This window comes from Nannospalax galili, unplaced genomic scaffold, assembly GCF_000622305.1.
Source record: "Nannospalax galili isolate Female #2095 unplaced genomic scaffold, S.galili_v1.0 scaffold1827, whole genome shotgun sequence".
NCBI classification, from domain to species: Eukaryota; Metazoa; Chordata; class Mammalia; order Rodentia; family Spalacidae; genus Nannospalax; species Nannospalax galili.
This window is the reverse complement of record NW_008355785.1, coordinates 205,277-223,652: the sequence shown is the minus strand read 5'-3', so window position 1 is coordinate 223,652 and position 18,376 is coordinate 205,277. Positions and strand designations below refer to the sequence as shown.

The 18,376-nt window shown below is 45.7% G+C and overlaps 1 protein-coding gene and 1 long non-coding RNA gene across 6 annotated transcripts in view; one reads left to right on the top strand and one right to left on the bottom strand.

Moving 5' to 3' along the window:
• The first annotated feature begins 5,832 nt into the window (after positions 1-5,832).
• On the top strand, positions 5,833-12,544 carry Fpr1 (formyl peptide receptor 1). The gene is made up of 2 exons (XM_008853371.3): positions 5,833-5,896; positions 11,063-12,544. The coding sequence occupies exon 2, from the start codon at positions 11,074-11,076 to the stop codon at positions 12,121-12,123; it is 1,050 nt and encodes a 349-aa protein (XP_008851593.1). The 5' UTR covers positions 5,833-5,896; positions 11,063-11,073; the 3' UTR covers positions 12,124-12,544.
• A 1,528-nt stretch (positions 12,545-14,072) lies between these two features.
• LOC103750322 overlaps positions 14,073-18,376 on the bottom strand; it is a 23,391-nt gene continuing 19,087 nt past the window's right edge. For all 5 annotated transcript variants that reach the window (XR_003847089.1, XR_003847088.1, XR_607980.3 and 2 more), the window contains one exon: positions 14,073-15,101. This is a non-coding gene — a long non-coding RNA (uncharacterized LOC103750322). The remainder of the gene's footprint in view (positions 15,102-18,376) is intronic.

Here is an 18,376-nt window from a genome sequence, read left to right as displayed (position 1 = left end):
TGTTTGGGTTTCATTTGTTCTTGCCTTTCCAGTGCCTTGAGTTGTAGTGTTAGGTCATTTATTTGGGCTCTTTCTAATTTTTTAATGTAGGCACTTAGAGCTATAAACTTCCCTCTTAGGACTACTTTTAATGTGTCCCTGAGGTTGTGTTGTTGTTGTATTGTCCTTTTCATTGAATTCCAGGAACTTTTATTTCTTTCTTAATTTCTCCTCTGACCCACTCATTGTTTAGGAGTGTGTTGTTTAATTGCCATGAGTTCATTTGTGTAGTGACTAGGGCTTTGTCTAATGTTGATTTTGAGCTTTATTGCATTGTGGTCTGATAGAATGCATGGAATTATTTCAATTTTTGTATTTGTTGAGGTTTATTTTGTGACCCAGTATGTGGTCAGTTTTTGAAAAAGTTCCATGGGGTGCTGAGTAGAAAGCATATTCTTTGGTGCTTGGGTGGAATATTCAAAAGATGTCTGTTAGGTCCATTTTATGTATGGTATCATTTAGTTCAGAGTCTCTCTGTTTATTCTTTGTCCAGTTGACCTGTCTAATGGAGACAGTAGGGTATTGAAGTCCCCTAACATTACTGAGTTGGGGTTATCTGTGTCTTAAAGTCCTATACTATTGTTTTTATGAATTGGGTGCACCAGAATTTGGTGCATATATGTTAAGGATTGTAATATCTTCTTGGTTAATTGTTCCTTTGATCAGAATGAAGTGACCCTCCTTATGTCTTCTGATTAGTTTTACTTTGAAGTCTATTTTGTCAGATATTAGAATTGCAACCCCTGCTTGTTTCTTAGTGCCATTTGCTTGGAATATTCTTTTCCATCCTTTGACCTTAAGGTAGTGCCTGTCCTTGAAGGTGAGATGGGTTTCTTGCAGACAGCAAAGAGATGGATTTTGTTTCTTAATCCATTTACTTAGCCTGTGTCTTTTTACCGGGGAGCTCAGTCCATTGTTATTTAAGGTTATTATCGAAAGATGAGTGTTAATTGCCATCATTTTCATTGCTGTTTATGTTATTTGTCTAATTTTCTGTTTCCTCAATTACACATTTATTTATTTCCTTTCATTGCCCCTGGGGTATAGTTGTTTCTCTCTCTGCTCTCTGTATTGCTTCAAGTATTCTTTGAAGGGCTGGTTTTGTGGACATGTATTCTTTCAGGCTATTCGTGTCATGGAAGATTTTTCTTTCCCCCTCAACTACAATAGAGATTTTTGCTGGGTAAAGTATTCTGGGCTAGCATCTATTGCCATGTAGAACTGGAAATACCTTGGTCCAGGCTCTTCTGGCTTTCATAGTTTGCACTGAAAAGTCAGCTGTAATCCTGATAGGTTTTCCTTTATATGTGACTTGTTTTTCTTTTGCAGCTTTCAATATTGTCTCTTTGTTCTGAACGTTTAGTGTTTTTACTGTGATGTGCCGTGGAGAGTTTCTTTTCTGGTCCTCTCTGTTTGGTGTTCTATATGCTTCTTGTATTTGTATGGCCATGTCTTTCTTTAATTTTGGGAAATTTTCTTCCATGATTCTGTTGATTAAGATCTGGTCAATACCATTAACCTGAAATTCTTCTCCTTCCTCTAGTCCTATGATCCATAGATTTGGTCTTTTCATGGTGTCCCACATCTCTTGCATACTACATTCCTATGTTTTTAAAATTTTTTCCATGATCTCTGCTTGAGCTTTGGTCTTTTCATGGTGTCCCACATCTCTTGCCTATTCCATTCATGTGTTTGTTAAAATTTTCCATAATCTTTGCTTGAGTAGTCCAGTTCTTCAACTTTATCCTCCAGTGTTTATATTCTGTTTTCCATTTCATTCATTCTAGTGATAAGACTGTCCCCTGTTGTTTCAAGTTGGCTTATTGATTTTTACACTTCCTTCTTCATTTCTGCCTGAGTTTTCTTCAATGTTTCTATCTCTTTTGTGAATTCATTTAGAAGTTCATCTCTATCTTCTTTTAGCTCTTTGATTTGTTTCATGTGCTCTTTAAATTCATTGAATCCTTGATCATGTTTCTGATTGTTCTTTTAAATTCAGTGTCCTGGGTTATCTCTAGGGGGTTCTCCTTGAGAACTCTTCTACAGGACTGGTGAAGTTTGGTGGGGACATAGTGTTTTGGCTTTCCATTTTATTATTTTTTCATTGTGGTTTTGGCATGTGAATTTCTTTTGTTGTTTGTGATTCTGACATGAGAATTGAGTTGAAGTATGTGTAAGTCAAAGGAGCACATGGCATCCAATCCCTTCCTCCCATGGTCCTTGTGACAGCCTGAGAAAAAAATTCTCCAAACCCCAGTTTGAAGAATCTTAATGAGTTTATTGGACTTGCTAACTGAGCTTGGGGTGCGGGTTTACTTACAGACAAGCGGGTGCCCTCCCCCACCCCCAATTTGTGGCTGTGTTTGAAAGTCCACACCCAGACATAAATCCTGTGGTTCTGGACAGCCATACAGAAAGGCAAGCGACCAGCCTCATGGTTTTCCCAGCTTTTACATCCTTAGCCCTCCCCTACAAGTGGCTATGGTCAATCGATTGGCTGGAAGAGGGAAAGGGAGTGGGAAGGAGACGGGTCCATGACTTGTCATCACAGGGTCAGAGGACCATCCTCCAGGTCACAGTATTGCTTCTGTTTGTATTATTGATGTGCCTATGTCCTTTATTGGTTATGTAAAGCTGGATGGTACAGGTTTCAGATTCTCTCGGGTTTTGTTTTAGAGGGAACTGATGGCTTCAGATCAGCTATTCAGGAGCACCCACAGAAGCCCAAGTCAGGTATACTCAGGCTTCCTTCTAAGGTTTGGACCCCACCACATGGAGGCAGGATCCAGGTGCTCTCAGGCAGTCCCCTGAATTCTCAGCCCCTATGCCAGAGGGAGGCCAGAACTTTCTGGTGGTCTGCTGAGATCCCAGCCTAGAAACCCACCGTCTCAGGCTGTCTGCTAAGATCTCTGACTTAGCCTACCAAAGCCAGATCTGCCCTGGGACCTTGGGAGGGGCCTCATAAAATCCCAGGTAGGGGGATGGGTATGGCCAAATTAGGGGAAACTGACCACCACATGGAGGCAGGATCTGGGTGCTCTCAGGCAGTCCCCTGCATTCTCAGCCCCTATGCCAGAGGGAGGCCAGAATCTGGCACTCTCTGGAGGTCTGCTGAGATCCCAGCTGCTACACAGATTTTGGTCTTTTATTGAGACAGGGTCTCCCTGTAGCCCCAGCTGGCTTGAAACTCACTATGTAGACCAGGCTGGCCTTCAAGAAAAGATTTCTGTAACTATTATGACTCTCAATTCCAGGTAAAGCAATTGAGAGTCTTTTTGTGTGTGTGTCTTTTTGAGACAGGGTCTCCCTGTAGCCCCAGCTGTCCTGGAACTCACTATATAGATCAGGCTGGTCTCGAACTCACAAAGATCCGCCTGCCTCTGCCTCCCAAATGCTGGGATTAAAGGTGTGCTCCACCACACCCAGCTATGATTGAGACTCTTAAAGTAGGGGTCAAATCCAGCACACCCTGAACCAGGAATGATTTTTACATTTTTTACTGGCTGAAGAAAATCTAAGAAAAAATAGTGATATGTAAAATTACATAAACCCAATTGCTATGTTGTTTTTATTAAGATTATTTTTTGGTAGTGTTTTGTTTTGTTTTGTTTTGTTTGACAGTTTCCCTAGCCCCAGCCTGCCTGGAGCTCACTATGTAGACCAGGCTGGCTTTGATGTCACAGAGTTCTCTTACCTCTGCCTCCCAAGTGCTGGGATAAAGGTGTGTGTTAGCACACCCAGCGAGATTTATTATTATTTAAATTATGTGTGTGTGTGCAGGTCACTTGGAGGCCAGATCCCCTAAAACCAGTTACAGTTAGTGAAACACATCATGTGGGTGCTGGGAGCTGAACCATAAGAACAGCAAGTACTCTTAACCACTGAGCCATCTCTCCAGCCTCACTTACTAAATGTATATATTTATATATATATGTTATATATATAATATATCATATATGTTTGGGAGGGGTTAAGATAGGGTGTCTCTATAACGCATGTAGACCCGGCTGGCCTCCATCTCACAGAGATTCCCCCTGCCTCTCCCTCCCAAGTGCTGGGATTGAAGGCACATGTGCTACCACGCCCAATTTACTATATTCTTAAATGAAGTTTTGTTTGCGCCTAGCTGCACCCTCATTTGCAGGCTGTAAAGCTGAGCTGGAGACCCTACAGCCTGCTTGCTGTGAAATATTTACTATCTTGCCCTTGACAGAAAATGATCAGTCCTGGTTAAATGGCTTATCCAGTCACCCAACTAGTGACCAACCCAGCCCAGGCCCTCAGTGACAGCCTTCCCTGCTCACAGAGCCCAGTACGGGTGGTTCATGTACCTAACAAGACTGGCAACTTGAGTGTCTCAGACACGGATCCCCCGCAACCAGCACAGCTGGATGTCACTTCCTTTGGGTTTTCCTAGATTGTGCAATGGAGCCACACAGAGCAGAAGTCTACTCAAGACTTTCTTTCTTTTCTTCATGTATGAATTTTGCCCTCCATATGCCCTCAGTGCAATTTCCCAGGTGCTGGGGTGCTGATCATGGGTCCTTTGGCAGCCAGGAACCAAGCTTGCCTGGGCTTCAGTAAGGGGTGGGGTGGGCTATGGGGAACAGGCGGGACTTCCCATCAGCCCATATTCAGAAGGAAAAGTCAGACTTCAAATGACTTCATAATCTGTTCAGTCGCTACCCTCTACGGCATCTCGTGTTTCCTCTGGGCCTCTAGGTCCTTCTTTATGCAAAATGATGTGTTTTACCACTTCACTCTCCTAATAAGAAGTCCTGTGTTTTGTAGACATTTGCCTGGCCCATCTGTTGTGTGGCAATACCTTCCGGGTTGAAACATTCCATCTTGGAAGGAGGCTCTTTAAAGCTCAGGAAGTTTAAAGTAAAAATGAGGCTCAGGAGCTACCTGTCTGGGGAAGCTTACAAGATACTCAATGGGCTGCTCCATAACACTTTGCAAGCCGTACACAGTGGCTGGAGAGGAGGGAGGAGGCAAAGTTTCCAGGAGGAGCTTCTCTGACCAACCAACCTAACCTGTGAGAAAATCTCCAACCTGTTGAGCTGCCTGCACGCCCCTGCCATCGAATCAGCCCCAATCCTGTAAGTCACCCCTTACCTGTGCCCCTGTAAGTAACCCCGGTAAGATCATTGGTTCGCCAAGTTAGACTTCAGCGTTACTTTGGATCGCCCGGTATCTGGGGCTTACAGATGTGTATTCATGTACCAGGAAAAGTCGCAGGTACAACACCTCCCTCCCTTAGGAACTTTCTGTATCTGTTAAGTACGACCGTAGAGATAAGTTTGCTCAGTGTGGAGTATTATTTGACTCATCTTGGCCATGGTGGCTGGATGGAGAGTGCTTGATCCTCTCTGATCATCTCAAATTTCCACATTTGTTTTCTTCCCTCTCTGGCTCCTGGACTTTATCTCAGTCTCTCACTGTTTGCCACAGAAACCGCCTTTCACTAGTCTTACCCCAGCATTTCCCCCTTTCCTTGTGCTGAGAAGGGTCCTGGACACTCAGATTCCTTCACCTCTGATATGAAGAGGGTTCAAATCTCTGCATCCCACAGAAGACTCAAGAGGATACTCAGGCACCTGAGTGTCTGGAAGGACCCAGCCCACTCCAGAAATGCTGTTTAAAAAGGTGTGATATTGGTGTAGGGGTCACTGTAAATCACAGAAGCCCTTGTTTCCTGTTTCCTGTTACCCAATTGGTTTCTGTTCCGTTAACCCTCCCCGTCCCTTTGTATATTTTCTGCTGAGATCATTAGTGTCAGGGCCACTTTCCCCAGAAGATTGGGACGTAGCGCTGTCCTGTCCAGAGGAAGGTCCACAGCTGGTGGAACACCCAGGTAAGAAGCGTGTGCCTTGAGGTCCGAGTAACTCAGTGAATTTGTACTCTGCAGATTAGCGGCAAATAGACTCTTTGAAATAAAGTACAGAGGGCTGGGAATGTAGTTTGCCTAGCACGCATTGAAGCCTTGATTTGGTCTCTATCACTGGATAAACCTAGCATGGTGGAAAGATCACAGAGGATCACAGATCACAGGAGGTAGAGACAAGTTCAAGGCCATCCTGCGCCACTTGCTGAGTTCAAAGTCAGCCTGAGCTTTATAGACATGAGACTCTGTCTAAAAACAAATGGAAGTGTAGAGTGGTATAAGATGAAGTAAACAGAGCAAGCACACCACTCTTTCAAGATGTTTCTCTGAAAAGGAGAACCAACCTGTTGGTTGGGAACTCAAGGATGATATGAAATTGAACAGTAACTTTTGTTAAAGATGAGGTGTTCTGGAGAGAATGGAAGTGCTGGCCAGTAGGGAGGAGAAAACATTGAAAGGGGGTTAGTAAGGGAGAGGCTGCCTTCAGAAGATGGGTATGAATGGGGTTTGGAGGGTGAGCAGAGGGTAGGCCTTGGGCTGGGATACTTGTCTTCTGGTCACAGAGAAGGGGGTTCGGGACCATTAGGACAGTGGGGGTAACTGGACATGAAGAGGGGAGACAGCTGTGTTGAGAGATGAGGTTCAGAGCTTTAAAGGGATGCAGGATGGATGTTATTCTTGTAAGTCGTAGGAGAACAAGAGCAGTAGGAAAAGTTACATGGGACAGTGATGAGTCTACGTGGAGCCTGGTTCCCAATGTCACCTGGAAGCTGTTCCAGAATTCACCTCTGCCTCCTCCAGAACTGCAAATCTCTTTTAAAACCTTCTCCAAGTCCCAGTTCCTTCTACCAACACAGTGTTGAAGGTGTTGGTCAAGTTCAAGCTTATTAGGGTCAGAAGAGGCAAGAATTTGGCACAGTGATTGACAGCTAAAAGGGGCTCCATATGAACTGGTCTTCCTTCCCAGAACCACAGGAGGGGCAGGGTCTCCAGCTGTTCTGTGCTTGTTGTCCTGATTGCAGAATCATCCTTGCTCATTGTGTAAACCTTCTCAGTAGTTTCCTCAGAGACTCTTGAAAACAAGCAAGCTCAGCCCATCTTTGAGGTTGGTGGAGTGTGGGACAGAGGAGACACTTCCAGGTTGTTTCTGAGACTGGGAACATTGAGGCTTAATAGTAATGTGAGCTGTGTGTATGATTTGAAATTGTCCAGCAGATGCTTTAAGGAAAAAAGAAGGGCCATGGGGCTGGGGATGTAGCATAGTTGGTAGACTGCTTGACAAGTATGCACAGAGCCCTAGGTTCAATCCCCAGCACTCCAGAAACTGTGTATGGTAGTGCACACCTAGAATCCCAGCACTTGGGAGTTGGAGGAAGGAGAACCAGAAGTTTGAGGCTGTCCTCAGCAAGTTTAAAGCCAACCTGGGATACATGAGACCCTGTTTCAGAAAAAAATAAAAGGGGTGGGGTGGGGTGGGAAGGATGGATGCCTGGGCATGGCAGCACATACCTGTAATCCTAGCACTTGGGAAGCAGAGGTAGGAGGACTCCACTAGTTCAAGGCTAGCCTGATCTACATAGCAAGTTCCAAGCCAGCCAGGGCTACACAAAGAGAAAGAGGTAGGCAGGAAGAAGAAGAGGAGGAAGAGAGGGAAAAGGAGAGGAGGTAGAGGAGGAGATCAAGGAGGAAAAGATGGAGAGGGGAAGGAAGATAGGAAGAGATGGAAGAGGAGGATGAAGAGGAAATAAAAGAGGAGGAAGAATTAATATATGTCACTTGTTAAACAATTATCTAACCTTATTTAGCTAAATTATCATTTCAACATGTAGTCAATGCGAAAATTGTTAACAAGACACTGTAGTTTTACATCTTTCATATGAAGACTTTGCAATCTGATGGGCATTGTTATTCTCACCCATCTCACATGGGACTAGCTGCTGTGTAAGACAGCCCATCCACAAGAACTAGTCTGGCAGAGCAGGATGGGAAAGAGACCTCGGCTGGAATTTCACAAACAGAGCAGTTAGTGGCTTTAAGCAGTTAATTTAAATGTTCGGGGTCAGTTTCCTCATCAGCATGAAAGTCATAATCAAAAAGTAAAGCCAGGGGCTGAGAGAAGACTCGGTCAGTAAACTGCTTGCTGTGCCAACCTGAGGTCCAGAGTTCAGAGCCCCAGCACCCACATAAGGTGCTGCAATTCAGCATTAGGGGATGGCAGACAGGCATTTCTGCAGCTCATTGGCCAGTCAGCCTCGGTCTAGGTTTTGAGAGAGACCCTATCTCAAAAAATACGGTGGAGAGTGATCAAGAATGACATTTGGCGTTGACACTGGGTCTGTGCACACATATTTACACAACCGTATGAATACATGCATGTACACAAACACGCGCACTCGTGCACACGCGTAAAACTTCCATCATTATTCAGTACGTGCTGTGTGTCAATCGCTGGTTCCTGCCCAGTGCTGTTATGTTACTTCATTGCAACACTCTCCCCCTCTGAGGAAACCTGCAGTGAAGATTGGAAGAGACGAGATATGTTTGATGTGAGCTAGGCTCTCCGTAGCTAATCTCGAGGCATCTTGTGCCCAGCTCCATTTCTTATCTCTCAGAGTCTTGAAAAGATCGAGTAAGCACAGATGACCTCCCAGAGGGAGGGGCTGGAGAGATGGCTCAGTGGTCAAGAACCCTTGCTGCTCTTTTAAAAAACATTTTATTTGTCATTTTTATTTTTAATATGTACGAGTATATTGTTTGCATGTACGTAAGTGCTCCCATGCTATGCAATGACTGCAGAGGTCAGTAGAGGGTGTCGGGTCCCTTGGAATTGGAGCTATGGATGGTTATTCGCCACCATGTGGGTGCTGGGAACCACACCTGGATCCTCTGCAAGAGCAGCCAGTGCTCTTAACCTCAAGCCATCTCTCCAGCCCCTCTTGCTGCTCTTGAAGAGGACCTGAGTTCAGCTCCCAGCACCCACTTTGGGTGTCTCACTAACAGCCTGCAACTCCAGCTCCAGGGGACTCCATTCATCACCTCTGGCGTCCTTGAGTACTGCAGTCATGTACACATACCCACACACAGACACGTAATTTAAAATAGTTTTAATTACATTTTTAATTTAGTTCATTTAGATTTTAATTAAATCTTTTTAACAAAACAACTTCAGAGGTTGGTGTCTGACTCACTGTGGCACAGAATCTGCAGCTGACACATCACCTGCCCATTGTCATTCACAAGTTCCCCTTTACAATGGCAGAAGAAAGGGGTCTTCGATGAACCCTAGGAAGTAAGGAGGCAGGTCTAGGATGAAGTGCTGACACACAGTCATGGGTGGGAGGTCTCAGTTCATGACTATTTGAATCACTGAAGCTGCCTTCTGTCTCTTTCCTGATGTCCACAAAAACATTTTTTTTAAGTTGTGGTAAAATTCACATAACATAAACCGTACCTGTTGTTTTTGCTTGTTATTGATTTTGCTATTGGTGGTGGAGGTGGTATGTGTACGTGTGTGTGTCTGTGTCTGTGTGTGTGTGTGTGTGTGTGTGTGTGTATACAAACAAAGACGTGAGGTTGAGGTTGAGATCAGGAGTCTTCCTTGATCCCTCCCCACTTTGTATTCTGAGTCAGGATCTCTCACTTAACCTGGAGCTCACCAACTGGGCTAGACTGGCTAGCCAGTGAGCATAGGAATCCTCCTGCCTCTCCCACCCCATCACTGGGATTATAGGCACATGCCACCTATCCACCTTTTATGTGGCTGCTGAGGATCCAAACTTAAGTCCTGCTTGTGAGGCAAGCACTTTTCTGACTGAGCCACCTCCCTGGCCCTTGCGCCTGTTTTCCGACACAAGGTCCTATCATGTAACCCAGCCTGTGCCTTACACTCACTATGTAGCCCATGCTGCCCACAAAGTCGAGATCCTTCTGCCTTAGTCTCCCAAATGCTGGGATTACATGGATGTACCACTATACCCAGTTTAAAATTTATGACTTTAAAATGACATATTATCAAGTGCATTTAAAACGTTTTGCAACCACTGTCTAGTTCTAGGACTTTTTCATCACTCTGAAAAGGAACTCCATATCCATTAAGCAATAATTCTGCCCCCCCCCCTCAGCTCCCAGCCCCTAATCCATGCCTTTTATGAGACAGGGTCCCCAGAGTAAGCTGGATAGACTAATCATATGGATGAGCTCTGGGTTTGACTGGGAGACCCTGCCTCAATGAACATGGTAGACAGGAAACAAAAGAAGATTCCTGACATCTCAAGCCTGCACATGTATGTGAACCCAAATGCATGCATCTCCACACACATGCAAAAATGATTCATGTACATGCACATCAGACATACATGAAAAATGGAAACAGAGAAATAAAATAAGATAGTAGACTGGGAGTGGTGGCACACACCTATAATCCCAGCACTCAGGAGGCAGAGACAGGCAGATTTCTGTGAGTTCAAGGCCAGCCTGGTCTACATAGTGAGTTCCAGGACAGCTGGGGCTACAGGGAGACCCTGTCTCAAAAAGACAAAGAAAGATAAACACACACACACACACACACACACACACATATATGCCTATATATAAACAACTACCTCTGAAGGCTCAGGGATCATTGTGGAAGAAAGGGGCAGAAAGATTGTAAAAGCCAGAGGTGGTGGATGACCACTGGGAAACAGAGTTCCAAACAGCTGAGCAGTTACTCAAATGGACTCACAGCAATGGTGACAGCATGCACAAGTGCCAGACAAAATCCCAGCATAGACATGGGGAAGTGCGTAAGAAACCCCAATACTAACTGGAAACAGGTGGCTGCTGGGAGGGCGAAGAGTCCATCTCTTTTAAAGATGAGATTCTTGGTAGGTTGACCAGGCTCCAGTGGATGGAGCCACACTGAAGGGCATTTGGGGACACAAGTTTGACTCTATAGACCTTTATATATATAATAGAGTACATGAAATTGGACAGGGGGTATATATGGGGTGCACTGCATTTCAAAATCCAATCAAAATATACATACACATATAGTATGAAATTCACAAAAGTCCAAAAACCAGTAAAATAAAAACAAAACCAAAAAATCAACCAATTAATTAATTGAATTAAAATATCCATTTCCAAATTTTCCAGGAGCGAACAGGATGGAGACCAATAGCTCTCTCCTAATGAACGGGTCTGCAGGGACCCGATCCTTACCTGCTGGGTACATTGTCCTGGATGTCTTCTCATATTTGGTCCTTGTGGTCACCTTCATCCTCGGCGTGCTGGGTAATGGGCTGGTGATCTGGGTGGCCGGCTTCCGCATGACACGCACGGTCACCACCATCTCTTACCTGAACCTGGCGGTGGCCGACTTCAGCTTCACCTCCACATTGCCATTCTTCATCGTCTCCAAGGCCATGGGAGGGCACTGGCCGTTCGGTTGGTTCATGTGCAAGTTCATCTTTACCGTGGTGGACATAAACCTGTTTGGAAGCGTCTTCCTGATTGCTCTCATTGCCCTGGACCGCTGCATCTGTGTTCTGCATCCCGTCTGGGCTCAGAACCACCGCACGGTGAGCCTGGCCAGGAAGGTGATCGTGGGACCCTGGGTCTGTGCTTTCCTCCTGACCTTACCGGTTATCATCCGTGTGACCACAGTGGCTAATAAAGCGGGGCCGGGGATAACATCCTGCACTTTTGACTTCTCACCCTGGACCACAGACCCTGCAGAGAGGCAAAGGGTGGCGATTGCCATGTTGACCGTCAGAGGGATCATCAGGTTCATCATCGGTTTCAGTACCCCCATGTCCATAGTCGCCATCTGCTACGGACTGATAGCCACCAAAATCCACCGGCAAGGCCTGATCAAGTCCAGCCGTCCCCTCCGGGTTCTGTCTTTCGTGGTAGCCGCCTTTTTCCTCTGCTGGTGCCCCTACCAGGTAGTCGCTCTCATATCCACAATCCGAATCCGGGAACTCTTGAGGGGTATGGGCCAGGGCATCAGAATCGCTGTGAATGTCACAAGCTCCCTGGCCTTCTTCAACAGCTGCCTCAATCCCATGCTCTATGTCTTCATGGGCCAGGACTTCAGAGAGCGATTGATCCATTCTCTACCAGCCAGCCTGGAGAGAGCCCTGAGCGAGGACTCGGCCCAGACCAGTGACACAGGCACCAACTCAACATCACTTTCTGCAGAAAGCAAGATATAGGCGTTGTGAGGAGCAGGGTGGGACAGTGCTTTTGAGCTGTCACATCCAACTTGTCTGCCTTCAGTGCCTCCAAGCATCGGCATTTCGTTGACTATCTCAATGACTACCCCCTCATCAGGAAAATTTGAGACTTATTATTGATACCTTTTTGGAGTTTTTTTGTACCTCAACCCAGAGTGGTCAGCAAGGAGACAGATAAGAGTATACATTTTCCAGTTAGTCTGAAATCGTCCCAGATAAAACCCAATGCTGTACAGCATATGTGTGAATAATGTCTTCTTTTCTCACAAGGGTTCTGTGTGGATAAGTTATATGGTCACCCTAGGGGAAAGGAGAGGAATTACAAGGCATGGGTTAAATTATGCAAGATGCCGGGAGTGGTGGCGCACGCCTTTAATCCCAGCGCTCAGCAGGCAGAGGCTGGCAGATCTCTGTGAGTTCAAGGCCAGCCTGGTCTACATAGTGAGTTACAGGACAGCTGGGGCTACAGGGAGACCCTGTCTCAAAAAGACCAAAAAAAAATTATGCAAGATATAAAAAGAGGTAATTTATAAGAGGCTCAAACCTTTATTGGCCAGTCAGCAAATAAAATTGCCAGGTGTGGTGGCACACGCCTTTAATCCCGGCACTCAAGAGGCAGAGGCAGTTGGATCTCTTTGAGATTGAGGCCAGCCTGGTCTACATAGTGAGTTCCAGGCCAGCTGGGGTCACAGGGAGACCCTGTCTCAAAATAAATAAATAAATGAACAAACAAATAAAACAAATCATTTACACCCAAAGATCCTTGATCTATGCAATTGCTTAGTCCCTTGTACTATAATATTTGAAAACTCAATCGTCCTTTTGTTTGTGACTTTGAGTATAGGTTCCACCAAATTAGTCCAACTGAGCATCCAGTTGAACTTCGGACACCTTTGTTCTCTAGGTTACCCACCCTTCCCTTCCCTCACCACCTAGATTTTTGCTGGATTTCTTTTTGTTTTGATTTGGCTTGGGTTTTGCTTTTCTAGTTTAGAGACTCTTTGACTTCCTCCCTTTGGGGTCTCCTTTACTGACCCAAGCTAATTACCAGTAACAGCATCTTCCTTACCAATAGGCCTGGTGACACATGAGTCAGTAAACTGCCATGCAAGCACAGGACCTGAGTTCGATCCCCAGAACCTATGTAAACAAAGGAAACAGCCAGGCATGGTGGCCCGTGCTAGTAATCCCAGCTCCGGGCAGGAGGAGACAGGTGAAACCCTGGAGCTTGCTGGGCAGCCAGAGTAGACTAATTTTGAGTTTGAGGTCAGTGACAATACCTGACAATAACACCCAAGGTTGTTCTCTGACTTCCACATGCACACATAACATACATGTATACACACACAAGAACTTGCACACCCATACACACACATAAGGCAGAAAGTTACAAAATCACCACGGGGGCTGGAGAGATGATTCGATGGATAAGAACACCTGCTGTTCTTTCAGAGAACCTAAGTTGGGTACCCAGAACCCACAATGAGGCAACACACAACCACCTGTAACTCCAGCTCCAGGGGATCCAATGCCCTCTTCTGGCCTTTGTAGGCAACTGTACTCATGTGCACATACACAATCAGAGATACACATATGTACACATAATTAAAAATAAATCTTTTGGGGCTGTCAAGATGGCTCAGCAGTTAAGAGCACTGGCTGCTCTTGTGGAGGACCTGGGTTTGGTTCCCAGAACCCACATGGCAGCTAACAACCATCTGTAACTCCAGTTCCAGGGGAGTGCGAATCCCTCTTCTGATTTCTGCAGGCATTGCATGACACCAGTGCACTTACCTACATGCAGGCAATACACTCATACACATAATATAAAAATAATAAAATATTTCAAAGAATAAATCTTAAAAAAAATAAATAACACCAGCCAGACCATGGTGGCACATGCCTTTAGTTCCAGTACTCAGGGAGGTAGAGGCAGGTAGAGACTGAGGTCAGCCTGGTCTACATAAGAGAGTTACAGGCCAACCAGGGCTACAGGGAGACACTGTCTCAACACAACAAGAACAAAAATACTATAGTCAGCATCATGTTATTTCACATAAGAAGGTCAGAGGAGGGGAAAAGGTAGGCCTAGGAGCCTAGAGTCAGCAGAAACCAGGACACGGTCTGGGGACACAAGGGTTGCTGGGTGCATTCCAGTTCAGTGGGAGAGTCCTGAGTTTTAACTCAGCGTGGTCCTCAGGAATCAGTCTACCTCCTGGATGCTCATGAAGGCCTTTCCTGTACAGACCCCAGCAAGCTCAGCAAGACTTGCATCAAGATCCAATGTACTTACTAATCTATCTTTGCCTCCCCCTCCCCCAAACATAAATGTCTTCAATAAATGATTATTTAACTAACCATCTTGCTGCTTCTGCAGTTACCCAGGAAGCTTGTGTAACCGGCAATTTAAGTTCACTAACCCCTCGAAGTCAGCAGCCTTTCTTGCTATTTTGAGCCATGGAGGAAATTGATGGTAGGCTCTAAGATGGGACTTGCTCCAAGATCAGTGGACACAGCGCTCACGCAAGCCTGTCCTCACCTCTGACATCATCTGCAAGATGGAAGGGCTACCCCAACACTCAGATTCTATCCTCTGTAAAGACTAGCAGGATGCAACAAATGATCCAAAGGTAAGATGGGAGGAGGGCTCTGTGGGGACGCAGATTGCGAGGGGCAGAACAGGCCACTTGGTGACATGCAGATCCTCCCAAGTGCTGGGCATGCTCTCCGAAGCTTAAATTCCCTTGCGTTCTTCCGAAAAGCAGGATTGAGTGGGTGTGGGCACATGGCAACACGTGATATTCCTGACAGGCCTTCCAGAACGGACACAGGCCGTGCCTGCAACTGAGGTTGGTCATGGTGGGGGAAACCAGGAAGATGCACGGCTTGGGGGTGAGGGGGTCAGAGATGGTGGCTTCCACACAACGCACTGGGGACATCTCCCGGCCTGCAAGAACCTGTAAGCAAAAACAGAATGACTAACAAGTAAACACAACTCTCCCAGTCTGTTCCCAAATCCTGACAACACCCTGCTCACCCCTGAATATGCCTGCACAGAAACATATCTCTAGTAGCATTTACACATTAAGAACACAGATCCTGGAGCGAGAGAGGCATCTCAGCAGCTAAGAATGCTTGCTGCTCTTGCAGAAGATCCAAGTTTGGTTCCCAGCACCCATGTCGTATTGCTCACAACCAGCTGTAAGTCCAGTTCCAGGGGATCTGATGCCCTCCTCTGGCCTCTGCAGATACATGCACTTACATGCATACACACATATAATTAAGGATAAGGGGGCTGGAGAGACGGCTCAGCGATTAGAGCACTGGTTGCTCTTGCAGAGGACCTGGGTTTGATTCCCATCACCCACATGGCAGCGAACAACTGTCAGTAACTTCAGTTCCAGGGGATTTGATGCCCTCTTCTGACCTCTGTGGGCATTGCACAACATGGGTGCACTTACATACATGCAGGCAATACACGCATACCCATAAAAAATAAATAATAAATAAAATGTATTTGGACTGGAAAGGTGACTCAGTAACGGTTAAGAGCACTGACTGCTCTTGCAGAGGACCTGGGTTCCATTCCTAGCACCCACATGGTGGCTAACAACAATCCAAACCTCCAGTTCCAGAACATCCAACAGCGTCTTCTGAGCTCCACAGGCATTGCATGACATGGGTGCACTTACACACATGCAGGCAATACATTCATATGCATAAAATAAGAAAAAAATTTAAAGAATAATAATTTTTTTAAAGAGCACAGATCCTCCTCTGTCCCTGTCTGGGTTGGGATCCTGAATTCATTATGAGCTCTGTGATTTGAGGCAAATCAATCACTTTTCTGGTTCCTCCCAAGAAAGAGATGGCATGCCAAAATGATTTAACTGAAATAATACCGGCACTAAGTTTTGTGGTATATTAGTGACTTTTCTTGTTGCTGTGATGAAATACCTAATGAAAGCAACTTAAGGAAAGTTTGCATTTGCTCATAGTTGGAGAATACAGTCCATCATGACAGGCAAGTCATGGTGACAGGAGCTCGAGGCAACCAGTCACACTGAGTCCCTAAGAAACAGAGAGGTGGATGCCATTGCTCAGTTCACTTTCTCTTTTTCATTCTGTCCCCAGCCAATGGACCCCACATTTAGGGTGGGTCTTCCCACCTCAATTAACCCCATTTAAATAGTTCTCTCGAGGCCTGCTATGGTGATACACCTCTGTCATCCCAGCACAGGGAAGGCAGAGGCAGGCCGATCTTTGTGAATCTGAGACTGCCCTAGTCTATACAGAGTTCCTTCCAAGCCAGGGCTACATGGTAAGACACTGTCTCAAATGTGTGTGTGTGTGTGTGTATGTATGTATCCCTCACAGACATGTCCAAAGGTTTGTTTCCATGGTGACTTTAATCCCATCAGGTTGACAATCAATGTTTCGCCACCTCTTCTGGTCACCCTGGAAAAATGAAGGGTGGGGGGTGACAAGCTGTAAGTTAACAAGACATAAAAGGAACTGATTTTGGCCGGGTGTGGTGGTGCACGCCTTTAATCCCAGTACTCAGGAGGTAGAGGCAGGCAGATCTCTATAGCCTGGTCTACAGGGTGAGTTTCAGGCCAGGGGGGCCAGGGAGAACCAGTCTCAAAAAGACATATACTGGCCGGGCATGGTGGCATATGCCTTTAATCCCAGCAGTCAGGAGGCAGAGGCAGGCAGATCTCTGGGAGTTCAAGGCCAGCCTGGCCTACATAGTGAGTTCCAGGACAGCTGGGGCTACAGGGAGACCCTGTCTCAAAATGACCAAAAAAAAAAAAAAAAAAAAAAAAAAAAAAAAAAGGAACCGATTTTAAAAAGGATCAAGCTCTGGGGTCAGTTAAGAAGTGAAAATATAAAGCTGTAGACAAATGCCTGAAGGTTCCATTCTCTTGAGCTATATATGCAAATGCCTAATCCTTTATATTGTAAACTTGAGGAAATGAACGGGATGATGATGATGAGAACGAGGTCCAGGCGGCCAGTGGAGACAGTGATGTACCCAGTGACTCATGGTGTGGTATAGCTGTTTCCTGCGGCTGCTGTGACAGAACCACAAACCTAGTGGCTCAACATGACAGGAATTTATTAGCTTAGTGTTCTGGAGATCAGACCGGTTCCACTGGGCCCAAAGCAAGTTTCCAGGAGGCCGTATTCCTTCCACAGCCTCCAGGGAAGAGTCTGCCTCCTTGATTTTCCCAGCTTCTCAGGGGCCACCAATTTCCCTTGACTTACGATCTTTATCTCCATCCCCAGAGCCAACCACACAACACCTCTGAATATCTCTCACCTCAGACTCCTTTGCCTCCATCTTTCCCTTATAAGGAAATTTGGTCCCAGTTGGATAATCCAGAATAATCTACGTCAAGGTTTTCATCAAGGTTCCTTCTGGTACATGAGCCAAGATGTTCATAGGTTCCAGGGATTGGGACAGACTCTTTTGGGGCATCTACCATGCTCCCCAAAAGATGGGGAGCTATTAGCATTGCAGAGGAGGTTGAGGGGACAGTCAGAACCCTTTCTGTCTACGTTCCTGGTTTTCTCAATGACAAAAATTTCATATGTGGGCATGAAATGCCAAGCAAAAGTTTATTTAGGAAGAAAAACTACACACACAGGATAGGAGATCTGGTAACTCAAGAGTGAGGATCACACTGGGCATGGTTGGAGTGATGTTTATGCATCTGGGGGTATTGAGGGGGTTCTCTAAGATGGTGAGGGCTTTCTGTCTCCTCTTTTATGCAAGTTAGATCCTGAGGGCGCAGCAGCCAGGTCATGAGCAGCCGATTGCTGAAGTTTGGAGTTGTACTTAGTAGGCCCAATTTTCTCTTAGCAGTGGAGGGACACCAGGGAAAGGTCATATGCTGGTCATGTTACGCAGGTTTTAGGGAACTGCATATGTTCAGGGGGCTTTTTAGCTGCTGGTCTAGGAGAGGATGTGGCAGGGCAGAGTCCCTCTTTTTTCTGACTGAACAAGAGGAACAATTTTTTTTCTCAGTATATTTAAAACAAAGATGAATTAGTATAACAAAGAGAGCTATTGCCCTGATCCTTGACTCCCTACCTAGTAATCCTTTCTTTTCCTATTTTTTGAGACTTTCATACATGAATATTGTATTGACATTATAGAAATGCCACACTGGGTTCCCTTCCAGGCCCCCCCCAACCCCTCATATGACCCCACCCCTCACATGCCCCC

Excerpts from the sequence above, each read along its gene's own strand:
- Fpr1 (XM_008853371.3), top strand. The coding sequence starts at position 11,074 with ATGGAGACCAATAGCTCTCTCCTAATGAACGGGTCTGCAGGGACCCGA.